Source organism: Panthera pardus, unplaced genomic scaffold (genome assembly GCF_024362965.1).
Source record: "Panthera pardus isolate Hobbes unplaced genomic scaffold, ASM2436296v1 HiC_scaffold_22, whole genome shotgun sequence".
NCBI lineage: Eukaryota > Metazoa > Chordata > Mammalia > Carnivora > Felidae > Panthera > Panthera pardus.
The window spans coordinates 829,686-852,178 of record NW_026526788.1 but is presented as its reverse complement, the minus strand read 5'-3'; the positions used below and the strand labels follow the sequence as shown (position 1 = coordinate 852,178).

At 40.8% G+C, this 22,493-nt stretch overlaps 1 protein-coding gene across 2 annotated transcripts in view; it reads left to right on the top strand.

The window, feature by feature from the left end:
- NUP133 (nucleoporin 133) overlaps positions 1-22,493 on the top strand; it is a 56,384-nt gene that overhangs the window by 19,845 nt on the left and 14,046 nt on the right. For both annotated transcript variants that reach the window (XM_019419073.2, XM_053910184.1), the window contains exons 12-21: positions 3,366-3,457; positions 5,064-5,227; positions 6,469-6,563; positions 11,578-11,802; positions 14,560-14,682; positions 15,263-15,359; positions 16,039-16,290; positions 16,944-17,077; positions 19,866-20,024; positions 20,912-21,047. In XM_019419073.2, the coding sequence (XP_019274618.1) occupies positions 3,366-3,457; positions 5,064-5,227; positions 6,469-6,563; positions 11,578-11,802; positions 14,560-14,682; positions 15,263-15,359; positions 16,039-16,290; positions 16,944-17,077; positions 19,866-20,024; positions 20,912-21,047 (1,477 nt within the window). The remainder of the gene's footprint in view (positions 1-3,365; positions 3,458-5,063; positions 5,228-6,468; positions 6,564-11,577; positions 11,803-14,559; positions 14,683-15,262; positions 15,360-16,038; positions 16,291-16,943; positions 17,078-19,865; positions 20,025-20,911; positions 21,048-22,493) is intronic.

The window sequence follows — 22,493 nt, the reverse complement described above, 5'->3', positions numbered from 1 at the left end:
CACGAGATCATGACCTGAGCCGAAGTCAGACGCTTAACCGACTGAGTCACCCAGGTGCCCCTGGGTATTTCCCACAAATGTTTTAGTTGAACAGCTTAAAAGAGTTGTGATGAAACATAATTCTTTTATCTCCCTCATCTCCTCTGTCCTCCTTTCCAGAAGCAACTCCCTTTAGGTCTTTGAGCCGTGTCTTCTGGTGTTTTTTTCCATATTTCTAAGTAACGTCGTATGTTGCTATCTCTTAATTTACCGGTTTTAGACACCTCTTGATTTCCTATTACGGAAGGTAAGGATTTAGGGTAACTTACACTCCTTCCTCTGCCTATATTGTCCCAGTATAAATTTTTTTCCTTTAATGACAATGTGAATATTTGTGGTTCACTGAGTCAAGTAATGTACTGTTACATTTCCTTCGTTATTCAATTTTATGTGATTCTTGGAGTTTTTAATGGACTAATTTTGTATTTGCTTTCATTCTTTAGTATCTGGCCCATCTTCTAACAGCCTCCAGCAGCGGTTTAAGTGCCTTTCAGTATGGTTTTCCCCATAGTCAAATCTCTAGAAATTCTATGTCTATGATCACCTTGGAATTTTTCTTTTCATTGTCCACAGATCCCCACCAGGATCTGTCCCTGCACCACCCACACCGATTTGCTTTGTGTCCTCTCTGCTCTGTCATCTGCCTTTCCTTCTGGTTTTTCCATCGCCATGCGTTGTAGTTGGAATCACAGATGTTTGGGTGGTTGTGCTTCCTGCTATTGTGGGATTATATTGAAAGGGAGAGTGGGATACAAATCATCAGTTTTTTTTCTGTCTTGAAACACGGAATACCCTGATCTGTAGATTTGTATCATTCTTTTACAGAAGACTAAATTAATATCATGTGGGGCAATTTCCATTTGAATAGAATGTGAAATATATAGACTATTTCTGTAATTCGAAATTGGAATGACTTGGTAGTTTCAACGGGAGGTAACAATTTTTTTACTTTTATTCTTTTGTAGCCTTGTGGTTTTGTAATACTGCCTTATGTTCTGAAGCTATCTTAGAGCATTCTACTTCTTTAAAATTTTTCTAAATCCCTGTTTAAGCCTGAAATCAACCGTTATTGTTAGTAATATACATTGTGGTGAACTGTGTAAGAGCAAACCTATGAAAGGTTGTGTGGCTTATGATGAAACCCCCAGATAGTTTTACTCACAATATAGTCCCTGAGTTATATATATCTTTTTAAAAAAAAAAATTGTATGAGTCGATTCATATTCTTTATTTTTATTTTTATTCCAGGATAGTTAACATAAAGTGTTACATTAGTTCCAGGTATACAATGTAGTGATTCAGTAATTCTATACATTACTCAGTGCTCCTTATGATAAATGTGCTCTTAATCCCCTTCACCTGTTTTACCCGTCCCCCCACTCACCTCTCCTCTGGTTACCACCAGTTTGAGTCTATTTTTCACTGTCTCTTTTTTTTCTTTGTTCGTTTGTTTTGTTTCCTCCACGTGAGTGAAATCATATGGTATTTGTTTTTCTCTGACTGACTTCATTTAGCATTATACTTCCTAGATCCATCCATGTTGTTGTAAATTGCAAATATTCATTCATTTTTATGGCTGAGTAATATCCCAGTGTGTGTGTGTGTGTGTGTGTGTGTGTGTGTATACATCTTCTTTATCCATTCATCTGTGGATGGACACTTGGGCTGCTCCCATAATTTGGCTCTTTTAAGTAATGCTGAACTAAACATAGGAGTTCATATACGTTTTTGAATTAGTGTTTTGTATTCTTTTGGTAAATATCCAGTAGTGTGATTGCTGGATTGAAGGGTAGATCTCCAAGTGTGCGTGTGAGTGGGAGAGGAGCAGCAGGAGAGGCAGATCTTCAGCAGGCTCCACACCCAGTGCAGAGCCAGACTCAGGGCTCCATCCCACGAACCGTGAGATCATGACTGAGCCGAAATTGAGAGTCAGACACTTAACTGAGCCAGCCAGGCACTCCAGGGTAGTTGTACTTTTAACTTTTTGAGGAATCTCCATACTATTTTGTACAGTGGCTGCACCAGTTTGCATCCCTACCAACAGGGCACGGGGGTCCCTTTTTTGTCCACATCCTTGCCAACACTTGTCGTTTCTTGTTTTTGATTTTAGCCATTCTGACAGGTGTGAGGTTATATCTCAGTGTGGTTTTGGTTAGTATTTCTCTGATGATGAGTGATGTTGAGCATCTTTTCATGCGTCTGTTGGCCATCTGTGTGTCTTTGAAGAAATGTCTGTTCATGTCTTCTGCTCATTTTTTAATTGAGTTGTTTGGTTTTGGATGTTATATCAGTTCTTTATATATTGTGAATAGTAACCCTTTGTCAGATACGTCATTTGCAAATGTCTTCCATTTAGTAGGTTGTCTTTTAGTTTTATTGTTTCATTTGTTGTGCAGAAGCTTTTTGAGTTAGTCCCAATAGTTTATTTTTGCTTTTGTTACCTTGGCCTCAGCATACATATCTAGAGAAATGTGGATGTCAGAGAAATTACTGCCTGTGCTCTCTTCTAGGATTTTTATTGTTTCAGGTCTCACGTTTAGGTCCTTAATCAAATTTTGAGTTTCTTTTTGTGTTTAGTATAAGAAAGTAGTCCAGTTTCATTCTTTTGCACGTAGCTGTCCAGTTTTCCCATCACCATTTGTTAGAGAGGCTTTTTCCCATGCATATTCTTGCCTCCTTTGTCAAAGATAAATTGATCATATAATTGTGCATTTACTTCTGGGCTGTCCATTCTGTTCCATAGATCTGTGTGCCTGTTTTTGTGCCAGTACCATACTGTTTTGATTACTACAGCTTTGTAATTTTTTTTTTAAATGTTTATTTTTGAGAGAGAGAGAGAGACAAAGTGTGAGCAGGGGAGGGGCAGAGAGAGAGGGGTGGGGGGGACACAGAATCTGAAGCAGGCTCCAGGCTCCAGGCTTTGAGCTGTCAGCACAGAGCCCGATGCAGGGCTCGAAGCCACGAACTGTGAGATCGTGGCCTGAGCTAAAGTCGGACACTCAACCGACTGAGCCACCCAGGCGCCCCTGATTACTACAGCTTTGTAGCATAACTTGATAACTAGGATTGTGATACTTCCAATTTTTTCTTTTCCAAGACTGCTTTGGTTATATATACCATTTTGATAAGGTTTTTGTTGACCATTTGGCCCATTTTATCTTGTTTCAATGTCTTAAGTATATAAACCACTGGTATAAAGTGTATGGTAAACAGTTTGTGCATCTGTGTTGTTGCTGTCATAGGTGGGTCCAGTTTCTATTCTAAATTCCAGTAATTTAGAATATTCTGATACCTTCACCTCTAAATTACAGTTTTTTATTTGACAGAGTATGGTTTTTGAGGCTTCTACAAAGAATGAAACCATAGCCCAGGAAGATAAAACTAAAGTGTTAAAAGCTGCTTTTCTGCAATACTGCAGGTATGAAAAGTTTTTTAAATTATGGCTTAGTTGATGTCTGAGCACACATTTTACTGACGTGCGTTCCTTATTTGTTGACTGGTGAGCAAGTTGGAAGAATGCTGCCACCAAGGAGCGGATGTTTTTCTGAGCTTCGGTGCTTTACCAAACTTACCGTGCACTTGGTAGGCACAAGAGGCTTCCAGCTGGTCTAGGAAAAAACGTGGTGTGACATACCCTCTCCGCTTAATGGATAACAACGTGCTGTTAAAAATGGTGATCGTGGGGGGCGCCTGGGTGGCTCAGTCGGTTGAGTGACTTCAGCTCAGGTCATGATCTCGCGGTTTGTGAGTTGGAGCCCCACGTCGGGCTCTGTTCTGACAGCTCAGAGCCTGGAGCGTGCTTCGGGTTCTGTGTCTCCCTCTCTCTCTGCCCCTCCCCTGCTCATGCTCTCTCTCACTCTCAAAACTAAATAAATATTTAGAAAAAAATTTTTTTAAAAATGGTGATCATGGAGGACCTCTTGCAAACATGTTTTATGTATACTGTGAAGGCAAATAAGTTGCATACAGAGGTTTAGCGATGTTATAAAGAAGTGAGACTTGGCCTATTCATTGGGTTTTGTTCTGTACAAAATCACCCGAGAACTTAGCAGCTTATTTAACATAGCTCATGATTCTGCAGCCTGGCTGTTCAGGGGTTGGGCTCATGTGGACTCGCTGTCTGTGATCAGCTGCCAGCCACCCAGGCTAGACTTGCCCACATTTTGGGGTCTCTGGCTGGTCATGTCTCTGCTCGTGTGCCCCCTCATCATCTAGCAGGCTCTCCCCTCCGGGTGTTCTCCTCCTCCCTGTGGCCTCAGTTCTTTCCTAAGATGCAGACATTCCTGCTCATGGGGGTGAGGTGTGCTCTCTTTGCCCCCGTGTGCCCTTCCTCATAGTCCCTCGGCCTCGCTGCTCTTCTTCCTTGGCTACAGGCCTCTGCTTATCCATGCCTTCCTCCGGGAGGTTTTCCCTGCCCCTTGGACGGTTTTGGTTTCCCTTCGGTGTGTTCTGTAGCGCTCCCCTTTCTTTGTCGCGGGGTACATGTGACTGCTTGTTTAACTCTCCGGCTCCTTGCGACACCGTATCCTCTGTGAAGCCTTGGAGTGTGTTCTCAGTGTCTTGTCCTTCTGCCTCCAGTCCCTGGTGTGTTGTAAGTACTCAACATATATTTGTTGAACTAATAAATGCATAATAGGTGTCTCTCTTTTATTTATGTTTTTAATGTTTGTTTAGAGAGAGAAAGAGAGAGCAAGCGGGGAGGAGGAGAGAGAGAGGGAGACAGAGAATCTCAAGCAGGCTCTGCACTGCCAGGGCAGAGCCAGACGTGGGGCTCAAACTCACGACCCACGAGGCCATGACCTGAGCCAAAATCAAGAGTCAGACATATAACCGACAGAGCCAGCCAGGCGCCCCTCGTGTCCCTTTTAAACAAATGTTGTTAACTTTTAATAATGTTGTTTTAATGTTTTAATAATGTTATTAACTTTGGGCTAAAATACGGGAGTTTCCCAATTAATGTTTATGTGGTGAATTTTGAAAATGTTTGCCTCCTTTAATACTTCTGTGTTCCCATTTTATTTCAGAAAAGATCTGAGTCATGCTCAAATGATGGTTGATGAGCTCTTTTCCTCCCACTCTGACTTGGATTCCGACTGTGAACTAGACAGAGCTGTTACCCAAATCAGCGTGGACCTGGTGGATGACTACCCGGCCTCAGACCCGCGATGGGCTGAGTCTGTCCCTGAGGGTGACAACTTCTACTTTTCATATTATGAGTGATCTGTTTTGAGAATGTTCTGGTTCCTTTTTTAAGCATCTCTTGAAGCGTGTCTTTTTTAGTTTTTAAAACAGTTATTAATTTATTACGTTTTAAAAGGTTGTAATTTACCTTATAGTAGATTTTGGAAAGGGCTCAGAACAGATCTGCCTAATAAAAACTGAAGGAATATCAGAGCAAATCTTGCTTGTTCTACCTGAAGCAGATTAGCCCTACTTAGCTTCCTCTCACATTTTATTTCTAAAAAATTGGTAGCATAGGTAAGCATTTGGCATCTGTGTGTGTGTGTGTATATGTGTATATATATATGTATATATATGTGTATATATATACACACGTATATGTATATTTTGTATCATATATATTTTTTATATATGTATATATTTTTTAAAGTTTATTCATTTATTTTGAAAGAGCGTGCGCAAGCAGGACGGGGCAGAGAGAGAATTCCGAGCAGGCTTCACTCTGTCAGTGCAGAGCCTGATGCGGGGCTCAGACTCACGAACTGCCAGATCGTGACCTGACCTGAAGTTGGACACTTAACCGACTGAGCCACGCAGGTGCCCCTTTGACACCTGCTTGTTAGCCCCCAAATTAAATGATAATTCTGGCATAATCACTGTATTTGCCTAATAGAAGGTATACATTTTCCTAAGAGCTGCATTGAGCAAATCTCAGTGTATACAAGTGGGCGTGTCTTGACATTCGGCCCAGGATTTTCCTCCCTGCCCTGGGGGACTGTCCCTCTTAGACTTCTACTGCCGCGTCCCAGCAAACTGTCTCAAACCTCCATTTCTCTCCCTTATTTCTTACTTAGCAAGTTTGCTAAGCCTTATTAGAGGTTTAGGAAGGAAACGTCAGTGCTTACCTTTTTTCTTTGACTTTATTTTGATCTGTCGAGCTTAGAATGATATAAATGATTAAGCTATTGTTAGCTTAATGTTTTTGTGTTTTGAATAAATACACTATGAAATGTATCAAACTCCCAAAATTTCCCTCTAAATTTTTTAAATTCTTGGGTAATGTTATAAATAATTGCATTGAAAGGTTGGTGGTTTCCTTTTGTATAGATTTTTTTTGGTTTTATTTTGTATAGATTTTTTTGTATAGATTTTGTATAAGTTTATTTTGTATAGATTTTATTTTAATAGCAGTAGTTATTGTAAACCTAGTATATTATGTGTTTAAATTTTGTTACTGTGTTTCAACAGAAGCACCTGGGTTTAGCAATACGTCGCTGATTATTCTTCACCAGCTAGAAGACAAAATGAAAGCCCATTCTTTCCTTATGGACTTTATTCACCAAGTAAGCATCTAGTCGCTGTGAACAGGGATGGCCAGGACCCTGTGTCTTTTGTCAGCTCTAAGGCAATGGGAGATCCTTGCTTATTGTGAGATGTTTCATTGGGTGGGGACGTGACCAGTGTTCTCATTTTCTTTGCTGACTTAAAAGTAAGTAATTCCAGGGCTGAGGGGGTGACGGGGGCGAGGTATTCAAGTATAAATAGTGCATTGAAAACAGGGTGAAAAGAAGAAAAATAGTGTCCTTCAGCAGAAATGTTTCAGTTTTTCTTATCACTTTCTGTGATGTCCCGCTTTTCATTCAGATCTGTTGTGTGCTTTAATGTAAACTTAGGTTTTCACGAATTGACTTTGTATTATTAAAAAGAGTGAACCATATTAAGGTGATGACAGATTTTGATACATGGGCTTTTAATTTTGAAGTGCCATTAGAATCAATTCCCTGTTTAAAGTGTTTCTTTCAGGAGTATTCCCGTTTATATTGGGTCTAAAATTAGAATATTAAAATTTGCTGCTAGACAGAATTGTTACGCAGAATCATCCACCTCTGCTTTGTTGATCAGTAGTGGCTTCCACGCATATTGTATATCCACATGAAGAAATTCAATCCCACTTTTGCTTACTTTTTCCAAAATCAGTAATGCCTTGACATTAAAGAGATTCTGATGCTGTCTCAGTAGAACTTCCTGTGGTGACGGGAATGTTCTGTATCTGTGGTCTTCGGTAGTCACTAGTCACAGGCAGCTGCCGAGCACTTGAAATATGACTGACACAGCTGAGGAACTACATTTGTCTTTAATTTAATTTTAATTAACTTAAATTTAAATCACCATTTGGTGGAGAGTGGCTCTCTTATGATTCCAGAAATAGCTTGATTGTTCTTAATTCCACATTCTGCTTCATTATAATGCATGGTTTGGCTCCTGACTACTTTTATTGTCTTGGCAAGAGAACTCCATTTAAGTCGCTCTCTCTCTCTGTCTCTCTGTCTCTCTGTCTCTCTTTTTTTTTTTAGGGGTTTAGGTGGACTGCAGATTAATGGGGAAAATACAACATTTTCTCCTGATATAATTGTTTAGTCAAGTGTACTAATTAACTATTAGTTAACTATTAGTACCTAACAAACCACCCCCAAATCCTCAAAAGGTGGTGGATTAAAGCAGTTCTTTAGGGTACCTGGGCGACATTTCTGTTGATTTTGGCCGGTACCACGCCTTGAACTGCATTTAGGGTAGGCTGGGCTGGAAGGTCCCCAGGCTTCTCTCGCCTGACGGACAATTGGCCGTCAGTTGGGCCACTTGGTTCTTCTCCACTTAGTCTCCAGTCCTCCTTTCGCCTGGACTGGCTTCCTGTGGTCTCGGGGCAGCACTCACCGGGGATGAACTTAGAAGCTGTGGTCTTGCTCAGGTCTTACCTTAGATGTCACATCGTGTTACTTCCACCAAAGTGACATTGGTCAAAGCAAGTCACCAGGCCAGCCCAGATGAAAAGGATTGAGAAGTGGATCATACCTCTTGACGGGAGGAGTGGCGGTCACGTGGCAGGAAGGTGTCATACTGGGATGGAAGGAGTTCATGCCTTGACATGCCACACCGAGGACACACTGACTGATCAGAGGGGGAGGGAGCCAGGGGGCAGGAGCAGTTACCGCCTCTTTTGGCACAGCCTCCCTGGGCTTCAGACTCCTGCTGGAGTCACTGCGCTCTTGGAAGCAGTGTGCATTGCAAGGTAGTGTCTAGCTGGATCTAAAAATCCCATTCCGGCTATGTGTTTATACTTGCGTTACCTTGTTAACGCTTATTATTAATTTATATTAATAATCAGGAAAAACGTGTAACCAGATACTTGTATCTAAGGAAATAATTCTGAACATAAGGCTCTCCTCCTCGGGCCAGATTCAACACCAACAAGGCCATATCTCATCCCAAAGGGGAGGAGAATTAGTATCCGGGCCTCGGGACAGTATCTTTGCCTCTGGGTTTCCGGTGTTGAGGGAAGCATATATCCTCACACATAGTGCAGAGAACCTTGGAAGCGGGGAGTTAATGTGCTCCTCTTTGCTGTGTGGCTTGAGTGACGTTACTGTGTCGTTACCACTTCACTGGCTGTGCTGCCGCACTGAGGCAAATAGAAGCAGACGAGCAGAACGCCCTCATGTAAAAACTACATCTGCGGTATTTGTGAGGGAGCCAAGAAGGGAATTCAAATCAGAAAGGACAATGGAACTCTTATTTTAAAATAGCCAGGTGAACAGGTTGAATAGATTAAGACAGATTGATTCAGTGACCTGTTCCACGGTCACTAAAAATAATGGGTAAAAAGAAAAAAAATGAATATCTAAGTGTGTTGTGAAAAATAAGATGCTGTCAAAACAAGGTACAGGGGCCCCTGGGTGGCTCGGTTGGTTAAGCGTCCGACTTCAGCTCACGTCACGATCTCCCCATTCGTAGGTTCGAGCCCCACATTGGGCTCTGTACCGACAGCTCAGAGCCGGGAGCCTGCTTCAGATTCTGTGTCTCCCTCTCTGTCTGCCCCTCCCCCACTTGTACTCTTGTGTGTGTCTCTCAAAAATAAACAAACATTTAAAAAAAACTAAAAAGCAAAACCAGGTGCTGAACAACATATATAACGTGACTCCTTTGTGTTACAGAAACCAAAATGTCTTCCAGAGTAGAAATGCCACAAAAGCATATAAAGATATGAAGGAGACAACTGCAGGTCCAGTAGGGAATGGGCGGGGGACTTGTACCTCTCCACGCTGTTAAGTTTCCTAACCATGTGCAAGTCAGGCTCTCTGCGTTCACCGTGGACAGTGTGGTGGAGAGATTTCCGGAGCGGTGACCCACACCTGCGCTGTTAGTTGAGCCTTAAGGGGAGGAGCGTGTTGGGAAGAGAACCCTTTGTTATATATTTTGTATTGTTCTCTTCCATGGGTTAGAGCTTCACGCCGTCTTTCCTGACTTTGCTATTCATTTGGGATGGTAGAGAATGTTCCTGAGAGCCTTGAGGTCCAACCTACAGTATTATCCTTCCTTATGGCCCTGGTTTACCACACCCACTCTCTTTTGGTTGTATTCTCTGAAGGAAGGGTTCTTGGGCGCTGTCCTCTTAGTCGATATGTCTTTATGTATGATTGCTGTACGTTCTCAGAAGTCAGGGTGTGGCTTTTCTTTAAGCAGTTTAATGAGTGAATTTGGCAGCAAAGTGGCAAGAAATGGTTCTCCAGCCAAGAGAGGTCATGTTCGTCCTCTCGTTGCCCAGGTTCTCTGCTCGCAGAGGCAGGCAGTGAGAGGTGCCGGCAGCACCCTGGACACACAGCATTTCCATGGTCATTCCCAGTGTAGAAACCATCTTCTCCCATTTAGAAAAAGGGAGGAAAGAGCATTTTTACACAGAGAAAAAGGAAAAAGATGCATGAATGTCATCTTTTGTCTTTTGTTTTCAGTTGGCTGATGTTGGAGTGTTTGTTCTTGACATGTGCTTGTTTTTGTGTTTTTAAAAAAATTTTTTTAATGTTTATTTTTGAGAGAGAGAGAGACAGAGACAGAGTGCAAGCAGGGGAGGGGCGGACAGAGAGAGGCATAGAATCTGAAACAGGCTCCAGGCTCTGAGCTCTCAGCACAGAGCCTGATGCGGGGCTCAAACTCCGGATCGGCGAGATCATGACCTGAACTGAAGTCCGATGCTTAACTGACTGAGCCACCCAGGCACCCCTTGACATGCACTTGTAAACCAAGTTTGTTTACAAAACCAAGTCTTGCCAAGACACAAGTTGTTTTGGCTTTTCACTGTAATTACCTCTTGTTCTTCTTGTCTTGACTGCTGATGCTCCTAAATGATTCTATTTTGTGGGAAGCAGCCTTCCGCCCTGGGTTTCCTTTTACACACTGCAGGGCTGTCTTTATACTTTAAAAAAAAAAAAAGAAGAAGACTAACCTCATGGGGTATTTGCAGAAAACCATTTAGCAAAAGGTAGATTCCTCATTGTTTTTTTGAGCTCGTTGTAATAAATCTAATTCAGAAAAAAATTTTTTTTCTTAATTTTTTTTCTTTTCTTAAAACAAAATTTTTTTTTAATGTTTATTTTTGAGAGGCAGAGTGTGAGCGGGGGAGGGGCAGAGAGAGAGAGAAAAACACAGAATCTGAAGAGGCTCCAGGCTCTGAGCTGTCAGCACAGAGCCCGACACGGGGCTCGAACTCACAAGCCGTGAGATCATGACCTGAACCGAAGTTGGACGCTTAACCGACTGAGCCACCCAGGCACCCCCCAAAATTTTTTTTTCTTAACCATGTGCATTCATCACGTCTGTCCATAGGAATTCCCTGGGGATTTGGGTTACTGTTTATTTTTGTTTTCTCTGTACTTTATTTAAAATAAACCTCAGCATATAAAAACCAAGTCACTTTGTTAATGAAATAGATCACACTTAAAATGTGGAAGAGTATTCAGTATTTAGATGTCTCTTGGCTTCCTAGTTGGGATGTAACGCTTCATCAAATGAGAAAGCTTAGAAGTCCTGGAACCTAGCAACGCCTGAAACAGGCATCAGGCAGACCAGAGGTAGATAGTGCAAAGGATTAAAGACTCTCCCACCCTCCCCATGGCTTTAAGGTTCTGGGAATCAGGTGCTGAAGATGGAAACTGCTGAGTGTCTAGTTCCTGAGGATCTTGAATGTAGGGAAGTTATGTAGAAAAGAGCAATTTTACGATTTTCATAACCGTAAGTAAGAAATAAGATGGAGTGATGGAATGGCCCTAATCTCAGAAGAGGAACCATCTGCCCTTTCTTATAGGTGCTCACAGCTCTGGCTGAAGTGTGTGTGTGTGTGTGTGTGTGTGTGTGTGTGTGTGTGTTCGTGTTCAAAACAGCAAAAAGGAGAGGTAGCTGAGGTACTTTTTTGGGGGCAGATGAGGCCAGTGGCTCTGTACCCAGTGTGCTCCTGGGGCAGATAAGACTGCATTACTTTGTACGTTACTGTAAATGCTTTCTAAGAACATGTGTTTGTGTTTTCACCAGGTTGGCTTATTTGGACGTCTTGGCACTTTTGCAGTTCGAGGGATGCCCATGGCAACTCGCCTGTTGCTCTGTGAGCATGCCGAAAAGTTATCAGCCGCCATCGTTCTCAAGAACTACCACTCGAGGCTCTCTGAGCTCGTGAACACAGCAATAATGATTGCTTTAAATAAGAGGGACTGCGAAATCCCATCCAACCTGACCCCCGCAGACGTCTTTTTTAGAGAAGTAAGGGTTGTTATTTTGCCCTTAATGTGGCTTTGTAGAGCTGGGCCCTTGGCCGATCATGCCCCCAACAGAGAAAAAGCTTGAGGCCAAAAAAAAATCTCATTGAAATTTTAAACAGGACTCCATATTTATTCGTCACTTTCCCTACAAATTAGAGCTTGCAAACTTGACTAAGAAGTCTTCCCTACTGTCTGCTGGGTGTTTTCCTTTTGTCTCTCCAAATCCACTCTTGACTCTGCCTCAGAGGGCACCTTCGCCAGTGGGTTCCTTTGCCCTGTGGCTTCTTGTTGCCTTTAACAGAGGTGAGGCACTGTTATTCTCTGTTCTGTCATGCCCCCCTCCCCCCAGCCTCATTCCCTCCCCGCTTCCACTGCAGTTTGCTGTGCCTTCTGTCAGAGACTGCGGCTTCCCTCTGGCTGCTCTCCGCGTTCCCGGTAACTGCTGCTTCCCAGTGCCCCTTCACCCCTGGGCTTAGTGGTGGCTTCCCTGTCGCTAGCCCTGGGTGCCGCCCCTTCCTCTGCAGATCCCCTTACTCTGCCAACCGTCCCTTCACTAAACTCTTCTCAGGCACCTGCTAGGATCCTACTATCTACCTTGCTGTTAAAATCAATTTATTTTCAAAGGAAAAGAAAAACCTGCTGTAAACTTTGGAGGGAGAAAAGAGGAAGATGCTGGTCAGCTGGCCATTGTGAAATAAGTACTTTTTGGGAGGGAGAGGTTAGATCTGATGCCAGAGCTTGTCCAAAGAGTTGGGGTCTATCCCTAAAACCCTGCTGGAGAGCTGTCCAAGTTAACTGTTGGGAGTGTTGGGTGTTGGGGTCAGTCTAGGTGGAGGTGAAAAGGTCTTGGAATTCTGAGGAGATGGGACTAGTGAAGAATGTGTTCTTAAGATCCAAGTCCGTGAAGTACATGGTGGAGGGTGGCGTGGCGGAGAGGAGGGTATATGGATTGGGGCCAACGGCCTCAGGTAATTCTGAGATCCCGAACTAGTCTATAAGAACCATCCGGCTTTTGGAATGGAGGGACTGGAGTATTGTAAGGAGAGTTAGTAGGTTTTAATACATTTGAGGAAGGAAATTCGGAAATGGGTCGTAAGCCTCGCAAGGCCTCAGCTTTGAGAGGATGTTGGGGTTTTGAAGGGAAAAAGATAGGACCCTTAAGGCATATAGGTTGCTTTCACAATCAAAGTGTTTGTTGTAACTTTTGTGTCTTTTTTTTTTGTCTTTGTTCATACTTAATTTTATACAGCAAAACAAAGTTTTTTTTAAAAAATTCACAAATTATTTGAAAGAATTAAGAGTCGTGTTCTTTTTTTCTGCATTCGGATCAAAGTGGAAAGCATACTAGTTAATTCAGTATATATTTTCCAGATAACTGGAAAAAAAAGGAGTGATTTGGAAATGAGAAATGATTATCAGTTGGATACATAATTCAGGAATAGTACCTTAGGAATAGCATAGGACAAAACCAAAAATGTGATAGGTTTTTCAAAAGAACACTCCATATGGGAAATGGTAATGTTTAAGACTATGACGTTTACTGGCCTTAAGCTTCCTTTGGGTGTAGTTCTGAATCCCAGGGTTCCATTAAAGCAGAGGTAACTGTTTAAGGGTCAGACTTTCAGGTTAGCATATGAACAGAATTTGAGACCGCTGAGTATGTAACTCCTATCATAAAGGTGTTGAGCAAATGTTTTGACAATAATTTTCTGCTATCATATCATATATATCATATCATATATGCTTTCCCTATCGTTTTCACGTTAACAGTATTAAAAAAAAATTCTTAAGTTTGGGGCACCTGGGTGACTTAGTCAGTTAAGCATCTGACTCTTGATTTCGGCTCAGGTCATGATCTCATAGTTCATGAGTTCAAGCTCCTCATCGGGCTCTGCCCTGGCAGTGCAGAGCTTACTTGGGATTCTCTCTCTGTCCTGCTTGCTCGATCTCTCTCTCTCAAAATAAATAAGCAAACAAACATGAATTAAATAAATAAGTCAATATTGCACCCTATAAAAAAATTCTTACACTTAATCTTTTCAGTGAAATGAGCCAGAAGTCTCTTGCTAGGGCTGTTAATGTGCCTTTGACTAACATCTGAGAAGGCAGAACAGGGTTTAAAAGACAGTGATTCTGTTTGGGCCACGGTTTGTGTATAGGTCTTGCTCCTTCAACTAGTTTGTATCCTTAAGGGCAGCAAACCTGATTTCTGTTTTTCCTTCTCTCTGAGTGCCCAATGCTATGCAAACTCTGGTGTATTAAGTAGTAAGGTAGGGAAAGTTTAACTGTGGGCTGAAACTGGAAACAAGGGTTTCAGTGCTTTAAGAACAGTTTTGCACCGTTACCTCCGTGTGTTAGTAATGACAAAAATTAGAAAAGAACAGTTAGAAATTATATAATTGACCCTTGAACAATGTGAGGGTTAAGGGTGCCCGAGCCCCCATGTAGTCAAAATGTTTTTAAAAAAATCCTGAAGAAGAGAAAATAAATTCACAGTACTGTAAGGTATCGAAAAACATCTACATGTAAGCAGACCCACGCATTTCAAACCTGTGTTGCTCAAGGATCCCTTGCACAGTATTTTCTCTCCCTACTTCTTTCTAAATGTATTTTTTGCCATCAACTGTTTTATTCTGAGTAATGAGCTAAGAATATGACTTTCTGAGAAAAGCCCGTTGAGTAGATTCTGGGCAGTTGTGATTATTACCCACCGCCATGGTTTTTGTTAAAAGTAGTTGCCTTCTCTGTACTCCCTCAGGTGTCGCAGGTAGACACCATTTGCGAGTGTTTACTGGAGCATGAGGAGCAGGTCTTAAAGGAAACATCTTTGGAATCTGTTGAATGGGCTGAAGTGGTGATCAATGTGAACAGTATTCTCAAGGTACAAAACCACGGTGAAGATTTCAGCAAATCAAAGACCAGAGTGTGGCTGGAAGAGAAAGTGGTTTCCATATTCCAACTCTGTATTGCCAGTAATTTAAAAGTGTTTAGCATTTAATTCAAAAAATGTAGAAAAGTACAGTCGTTTTATTTATCAAGCATTTTGAATGTCTTATGCATATTAAAAGTTTCTATAATCCTGGGTTCTGGATTATAATAAAATAATAACCTTTTATCTGGAGAAAGATACATATATCATGGCAAATGTATTAATGTTATAGTAACTAAGTGTCTTAATTACTCAAGAACTTAATAGTTACATTATTGATTAAAATGTTCCATTTAATCTTAGATAATGTTCTTCATAGCAATGGTTTTCCTACTTTGGTTAGTAAGTTTTCCAAAATTAAAGTTAAGTTATGGAGTAAAACAAATTTCAAATGCAGAAAGAACCAAAAGAGTAATTCTTACAGACTTGAGCTGAGTATTTTTTTAGTATTAATAGACTTTGATGTTTCAAATTATCTTTAAGAATACTGGGACTCATCACTTTCTGCATATGCTGATGCATTTTTTTCTAGGACATGCTACAAGCTGCCTGTCATTATCGACAGAATAGAAACTCCTTATATAGAAAAGAGCCGGTAGAACAAGAACCTGAGTATGTTCCTTGGACAGGTGAGATTGCAAGCTCTGAGCGCAAATGTACTGGTTTATTATTAGCAGTCGTTCAAGATATATTTCTAATGGCCTATCGTTTCTGGAAGCTGTATTATTCCATTAGTGTGGGTTTGTGAGCGAAATGAAAAATAAGTGCCACCTCCAGAATGAGTAATTCTTGTGAAAATTGCTTTATTCTCTTAGAATAATTTGTAGATTTGCCTGTAATTTATGTAACTGATACTTATTATGCGTCTACTAGATTTAAAAAAAAAAATTTGTAAGTAATCTCTACCCCTGACGTGGTGCTTGAATTCACGATCCTGAGATCAAGAGTCACATGCTCTACTAAGCCAGCCAGGTGCCCTTTGTCTACTAGATTTTAGTGCATATGGTTATTCAAAGAAGGAGGTCCTGGCCCTAGAGGTATTGGCAATAGTTAATGTTGATTTAATACAAGAAAGTAAGTGGAGTTAAGCACTGAAGGAATTTAGAAGGGAGAGGATCATGTTCACCTGGCTGTGTTGAAGTCTCCGTAGAGAAGATGGGATTTAAGCAGGACATAGAGAGGGATCAGCTGAACCCCTATTTGTTTATTTTTTCCAGCAGCGGTGACATGATAGTTCTTAGGCAGTTGGTCTTTCCCCTAGCCATTGTAGAACCCTTACTTACCATATTACTTTATGTGATCTCATAGCAACGAGTGGTCCTGGGGGCATCCGAACAGTAATCGTGCGCCAGCATGGGATTGTCCTGAAAGTGGTATATCCTCAGGCAGACAGCAACCTCCGAAACATTCTGACAGAGCAGCTGGTAGCACTGATTGATTGCTTCCTGGATGGTTACGTTTCCCAGCTTAAGTCTCTGGACAAATCTGGTGATCAAGAAAGATACAGCAGTCTGGAAATGGAATACCTACAGAAAAGATCAGATCTCCTATCTCCACTTCGTAAGTGCATGATATTTAGCAATGGCTATGGGTCTTTGACGTTGCGGAGCGGGTGACGGAGTCCAATCATTAATGTAGCATATTCAGTGTAATATCATTAATCCAACTGTAACCAAGAACGTAAAGCAAAGCATGTATGTACAGCTTTCTGCATTCATTCATTTGTTCGACCTTGTCTTCACACCTTTCCAGGTACGAGTACCATAGATGGTGCTGAAGATGATTTGAAAATGAATAAATTAAAAACAACTGGAGACTGTGCTCAAAGAGCTTATCTCAGACTTTTACATGAATAAGTCGACTGCACAGTAGAGCACGATGAGGGCGGTTAGAGGGTACAGACGGGACAGTGTGGCTGTTCGGCAAAGGACACGTTATTTTCATAGCTAGAGTTAGGAGAAGTAGCTCGTTTTGCTAGTATACCAAGGAAGGGACTAGCATCATGGGTAGGCAGTGATGAAGCAGGGGATTAAATTTGCCTCTCTAATGAGTTTATAAGGATTATGAAACTAAATGCCAGTAAGTGGAAAGGTTTCTATTCCGTTATTTTTTAGAATATAATATGAATTAAAGGTAAAGTTTCAAGTAATACTTTCTATCACATAATAAGTTTTCACTAACAGAAATTTTTCCATCTGTTCTCATTTCTACAGTCACACTAGGCCAGTACCCGTGGGCTGCTTCATTAGCAGAAAAGTACTGTGACTTTGATATCTTAGTGCAAATGTGTGAGCAGACTGACAACCAGACCAGACTCCAGCGCTACATGACCCAGTTTGCTGATCAGGTAACGAGTGTTGGGGACGTAGGAAATTGATGCTGTTGTAAGGTTTTACCATTTCAAATCTTTTTTTTTTTTTTTTTTATGCTTATTCAAGAGAGAGAGAGAGAGAGAGCACGTGTGGGGAGAGGAGGGGTAGAGAGAGAAGGAGAGAGAGAAGTCCAAGCAGGCTCGGAACTGTCAGTGCAGAGCCTGATGCGGGCAGGGCTTGAATTCATGAACCGCGAGATCATGACATGAGCAGAAATCAAGAGTCAGACGCTTAACTGACTGAGCCACCCAGGCGCCCTCGTTTCAAATCTTACTTGGGTGTTTTGTTGGAAGATGATATATAGTCGTTTTGTAGTTACCTTATGTACTAATTTGTGCATTAGGTTTCTTTGTAAATTGGCAGATGATTCCAAATATTGTTGAAAGGTTCTGTGACCTTTGACGAATAAGTTAAAATTTTCATTTCTATTCATATATTTCCAGTCATAATTAAAAGTACTTAGGTATATGAAAATTGAGAGAATTTTTAAAATTTGAAAAGAAGATCTTAGGAGCACAGGATGCTGCAGCTTTTAGAGAGCTCAGCTTTCCATACACCAAAGATTTGTGCTCTCCTTCTTTGACATCATGCTTCTTATTTTTTTTCTAATTTTTTTTTTAAATGTTTATTTATTTTTGAGGGAGAGAGAGAAAGAGCGTGAGCAGAGAAGGGGCAGAGAGAAGGAGACACAGAATCTGAAGCAGGCTTCAGGCTCTGAGCTGTCAGCACACAGCCTGATGCAGGGCTTGAACTCCCGAACCATGAGATCATGACCTGAGCCGAAGTCGGATGCTTAACCGACTGAGCCACCCACGTGGACCCACATGCTTTTTATTTTTCAAAAAACTTTTCACTATGACACTCTCTAGGTGAATTTAAGCTAGTTGATTGTCAAGTAAGCACTGACTTTTTTCTTACTATAAAAGTGAACATAGGGGCGCCTGGGTGGCTCAGTCGGTTAAGCGGCCGACTTCGGCTCAGGTCACGATCTCGCGGTCCGTGAGTTCGAGCCCCGCGTCGGGCTCTGGGCTGATGGCTCAGAGCCTGGAGCCTGCTTCCGATTCTGTGTCTCCCTCTCTCTCTGCCCCTCCCCCGTTCATGCTCTGTCTCTCTCTGTCTCAAAAATAAATAAAACATTAAAAAAAAAAAAATTTTAAAAAGTGAACATAGTATAAAATTCAGAAAGCCACTATAAACCAGAAAGATTTTAAGAATCATTCAAAATTTCACTACCCAGAGAGGAAGAACCCTTTGTAACATTTGGTTTATGTTGTTCTAATCTTTTCACGCTATATTATTGTGGACAAATATGTTTTGCCAGTTGCTAATCACAAACATTTGTCCTGATATCATTAAATATTTCATAATGTTTTGATGGTATTGTGGTATTTCATGGCCTGGATGTAACTTGCTTTATTTGATCAGGGCCTGATTGTTTGACATGGCTTATTTAGTATTTCACGATAGCACTAAAGTAAATATTTCTGCGTCCATCATGATTTCTATTCTTTTGTGGATTCTAGTTCTTTGTTGACATTTTTCATCCATTTTTTCTTTCTTTTATTTTCTTTAATGTGTTCAGTAGTTCTTTAAAAAATCCTTCTGTACTACCTCTAAAATCTGATCATCCTCAGATTTGTTTCTCTTGCCTACTTCTTGGTCATATTTTTCTGCTTATTATGTCTTATGAATTTCTGGTTGTATTTTGGATTTTGTGTGTAAAGGAACCTTAAAGATGAAAATAATGTTTGTTTTTTTTTCTCCTGAGAGGCAGATAAAGTGAGAGGTAGGTCACTCAGTTCATCAAGAACAGAGGTGGGCCAAGATTTGGTTGAGGCTTTTGTTACATTCATTTCATTTCTGGTTTCAAAGTCTTGTGGGACTGGTGTGTTCATGGCAGAATTTCCTTTAGTGGAAATACCTCTTAAATACTGTGTGACTGTAGGACATTTTAATCTTCCCTTCCAGCCTAGCCTTCCATGCTACCCCAGCATCCGGCAAACATCAGGTGGGGAAAACTGGCTAGGCATTTAGACCCTCTCTAGAATCCTGTTTATCATTCCAGTGCACATGGCCTTCTGGCACAGAATTGAACCCCTGGAGGTGTGGAGGCAGCGCCTGGGTGGCTCAGTCAGTTAAACGTCCAACTTGGGCTCAGGTCATGATCTCACAAGTTCGTGGGTTTGAGCCCTGCGTCGGGTTCTATGCTGACAGCTCAGAGCCTGGAGCCTGCTTCGGGTTCTGTGTCTCCCTCTTTTTCTGCCCCTCCCCTGCTCATGCTCTGTCTCTTTTTCTCTCTCAAAAAAAAAAAAAAAATGAATAAACATTAAAAAAAGAATTTGACCCCTGGGAATCTTTCATTCTGCACTGTTGCATAGAACTTTCCTGTGTGTTTTCTAAGATAGGACATGGGGCACGTTGAGCACCTGATGTGATTAGTGTGACCGAGGAACTGAATTTTAACATTTTAACTAGGTTTAAACAGCTGTACATAGCTAATGGCTGTCAAACCATACCACGCACATCTAGAGTTTACATGATCTTAAACAAGATCCCCTTTCGGAATCTGCATTCCTCTTTTGTTAAACTAAGTTAAGGGGTTTTTTTTGAGGATCCTAGTATATAGAAAATAAATGTTTAAACAGGATCTCTGTTCTGGAATCTAAGACCTTTGAAAAAAATATTAACGTTTTATTATCAGAAATATACTTTTTAAAACTGTATTAATAAATATTATTGGATTCTTTGCTCTTTTATTTGTAGAATTTTTCAGACTTTCTCTTCCGTTGGTATCTGGAGAAAGGAAAGCGAGGCAAATTATTATCTCAACCCATTTCTCAGCATGGAGAGTTGGCAAATTTTTTGCAAGCTCATGAACATCTCAGCTGGTTACATGAAATTAACAGCCAAGAATTAGAAAAGGTAAGAATTGAGTTACATGGAGCAGGTTTAGGCAGTTTTTTACTTAGTTGTTTGTTTTTTTTTTTTTTAACTAGTTTTTATTTTATAGAGAAAGAGCACAAGCAGGGGAGAGGGGCAGAAGTTGAGAGAGAGAGAGAGAGAGAGAGAGAGAGAGAGAGAGAGAGAGAGAGAGAGAGAGAGAGAGAAAGAATCCCAAACAGGCTCCATGCTTAGCATAGAGCCCAATGTGGGGCTCCATCCCATGACCCTGGGATCATGACCTGAGTTGAAATCAGGAGTCAGACGCTCAAATGACTGACTGAGCCACTCAGGTGCCCCTTTAGTTTTAATTAGTTTAGTTTATAGTGATTAAAATGCTATTTAGAAATTATTTTAAGCATATGTCTCCTTTCTCTGACATAATTTGAATAAAGTATTCTTGTTTATTTATGATGGCATTGCTCTTATTTTTAATGTCTCAAAAAAATGTAGCCTGTTGTGTTTTGACTACTATTAGAGTAAAATAAAGCACAAAAATTGTATTAACATGTAAATAACCATTGACCTTTATTTGCAATGAGTATTAAAATGTTCAAATTATGAGTAAAAACAATACACGAATTAATTTTAAAATTTGTCCTTGACAGGTCGTTGAAGTGACTCTGTAATTGTTACAGAGCAAATGTCTTATACATGTTTCTTTTCCCAATAATTAGTGTTGCTGGTTGGTATTTTATTGTGTAATTACTCTTGGTGTATAGAACCAATTAGTTTTTAGGTTTGCTAGTACTGACTTGATCTTTCATTGATATAAATTAGGGGGGAAAACAAGTTTAGGTTGTTCATTAGCCTGTATTTCAACTTGAATTAGTACGCGGGGTCTTAGCAGTTTTCGTGTTTTGTTGTAGGCTCATGCAACACTTCTGGGTCTGGCAAACATGGAAACACATTACTTTGCAAAGAAAAAAACCCTTCTTGGCTTGAGTAAATTGGCTGCCTTGGCTTCAGACTTTTCAGAGGATGTACTGCAAGAAAAAATTGAAGGTAAAAGAAAGAATTTGAGCATCAAGCATGCTATCAGTGAACTTTTATAATGCACTCCTAGTATTGTTCAGTGGTATTCATTAGACACAGGACCCATCTCTTCTTTAAGAGGAATGCTTTCTATTCAGTGGCTTTAGACAATTACATAAGTACATATTTGGGATTCTATTTTTTAGAGAAAGTTTGTATGTTAAATAAGAATTCCTAAAGAATAAAAGTAAATGATTTGACCCAGTGCTTTGATTACACCCTTAGTGACTCACATTCTAAGAACAGGAAGAACTGCAAAGAAATCTTTATTCAGTGGGTTTGTTGTAGATAGTAGTTTGTTAAAGCTACTGGTTTCAGAATTCAAAGCTTTTTGGTGTCATAATTGTGAGACTTTTGTTATGTTGTCAGTTAAGAAAATGTTTGGATATACTCTTATTTTTGAGAACCAAGGGGAAGAGGGAGATAGAAATCTAGGAGGAGGATGAGGAAGGGCCCTGGACTGTACTTGAATTGGAGATTTCAGATGGAATCACGATTGTTCAAAATTAAAGTATTTCTTGGGCTCTGTCCACTGAAAAGGCCTAAAAGCAGTGACACCCCAGTGACAGGAGCGTACCTAGTCCTGTATCATGGCTTCTAACTATTTCTCAGTAAAAGGAGATGAGGGTTATTGAGGGAATGATCCTGGGGAGTCTTGTTGGGCCAGAAAGCAAGCTTAATGTAGAGATGTCAATACGACAGCCACCACTGGCCAAGTTTGGGGATAATCTAAACACCAAAAAGAATGATAGTAAAACATTTTATTTCACAGTTTAAAAACAAAAAAAAATCCATAAATCTACAGTGAGACCCACAAGGGGAGGGGTCAGTGAGAGTTTCCTTTAGGAAAAAAAAGAATACCAACTAATAAGTGTAGAATGGGACTTGGCAGATCACCACCTGCAACCATGGTGACTAATGTGTCATCCAAGGACGCTAAAGCCATTGAGTTTAGGGCTTAGGGGAAAAGGATGGCCTCATATTTTCAGAGTATCGTGACATGGACCTGACAGGTACCATCATCAGCACTGAGACAGGCTCACCGTAAATACTTCCCAGGGTGATGTCACGTAGCAGTGTGGAATACCACCTTGTGCTATTGTCGTGTCAGAAATGTTCGACCTGAATCTAACCACAGGGAAGTGATTAGATAGATCCTGTTTTGGGGCATTTTGCAATATAATTGGCTCCGACTCCCAAATTCAGCAGCATGAAAGACAAAAAACTTAAAAAAACAACAAAACAGGAGGCTGTTTTAGATTAAAGTAACCTGAGAGCCATGACAACCAAATGTAGGGAGAGAGGCTGGCTCAGCTCCTTGATCATCCCCCAAATAACCAACCATGACGCACGTTTTGGGGACAACTGAGGGGATGTGAACATAATTAACATTAGATGGTATTTGTGTATTTGTGT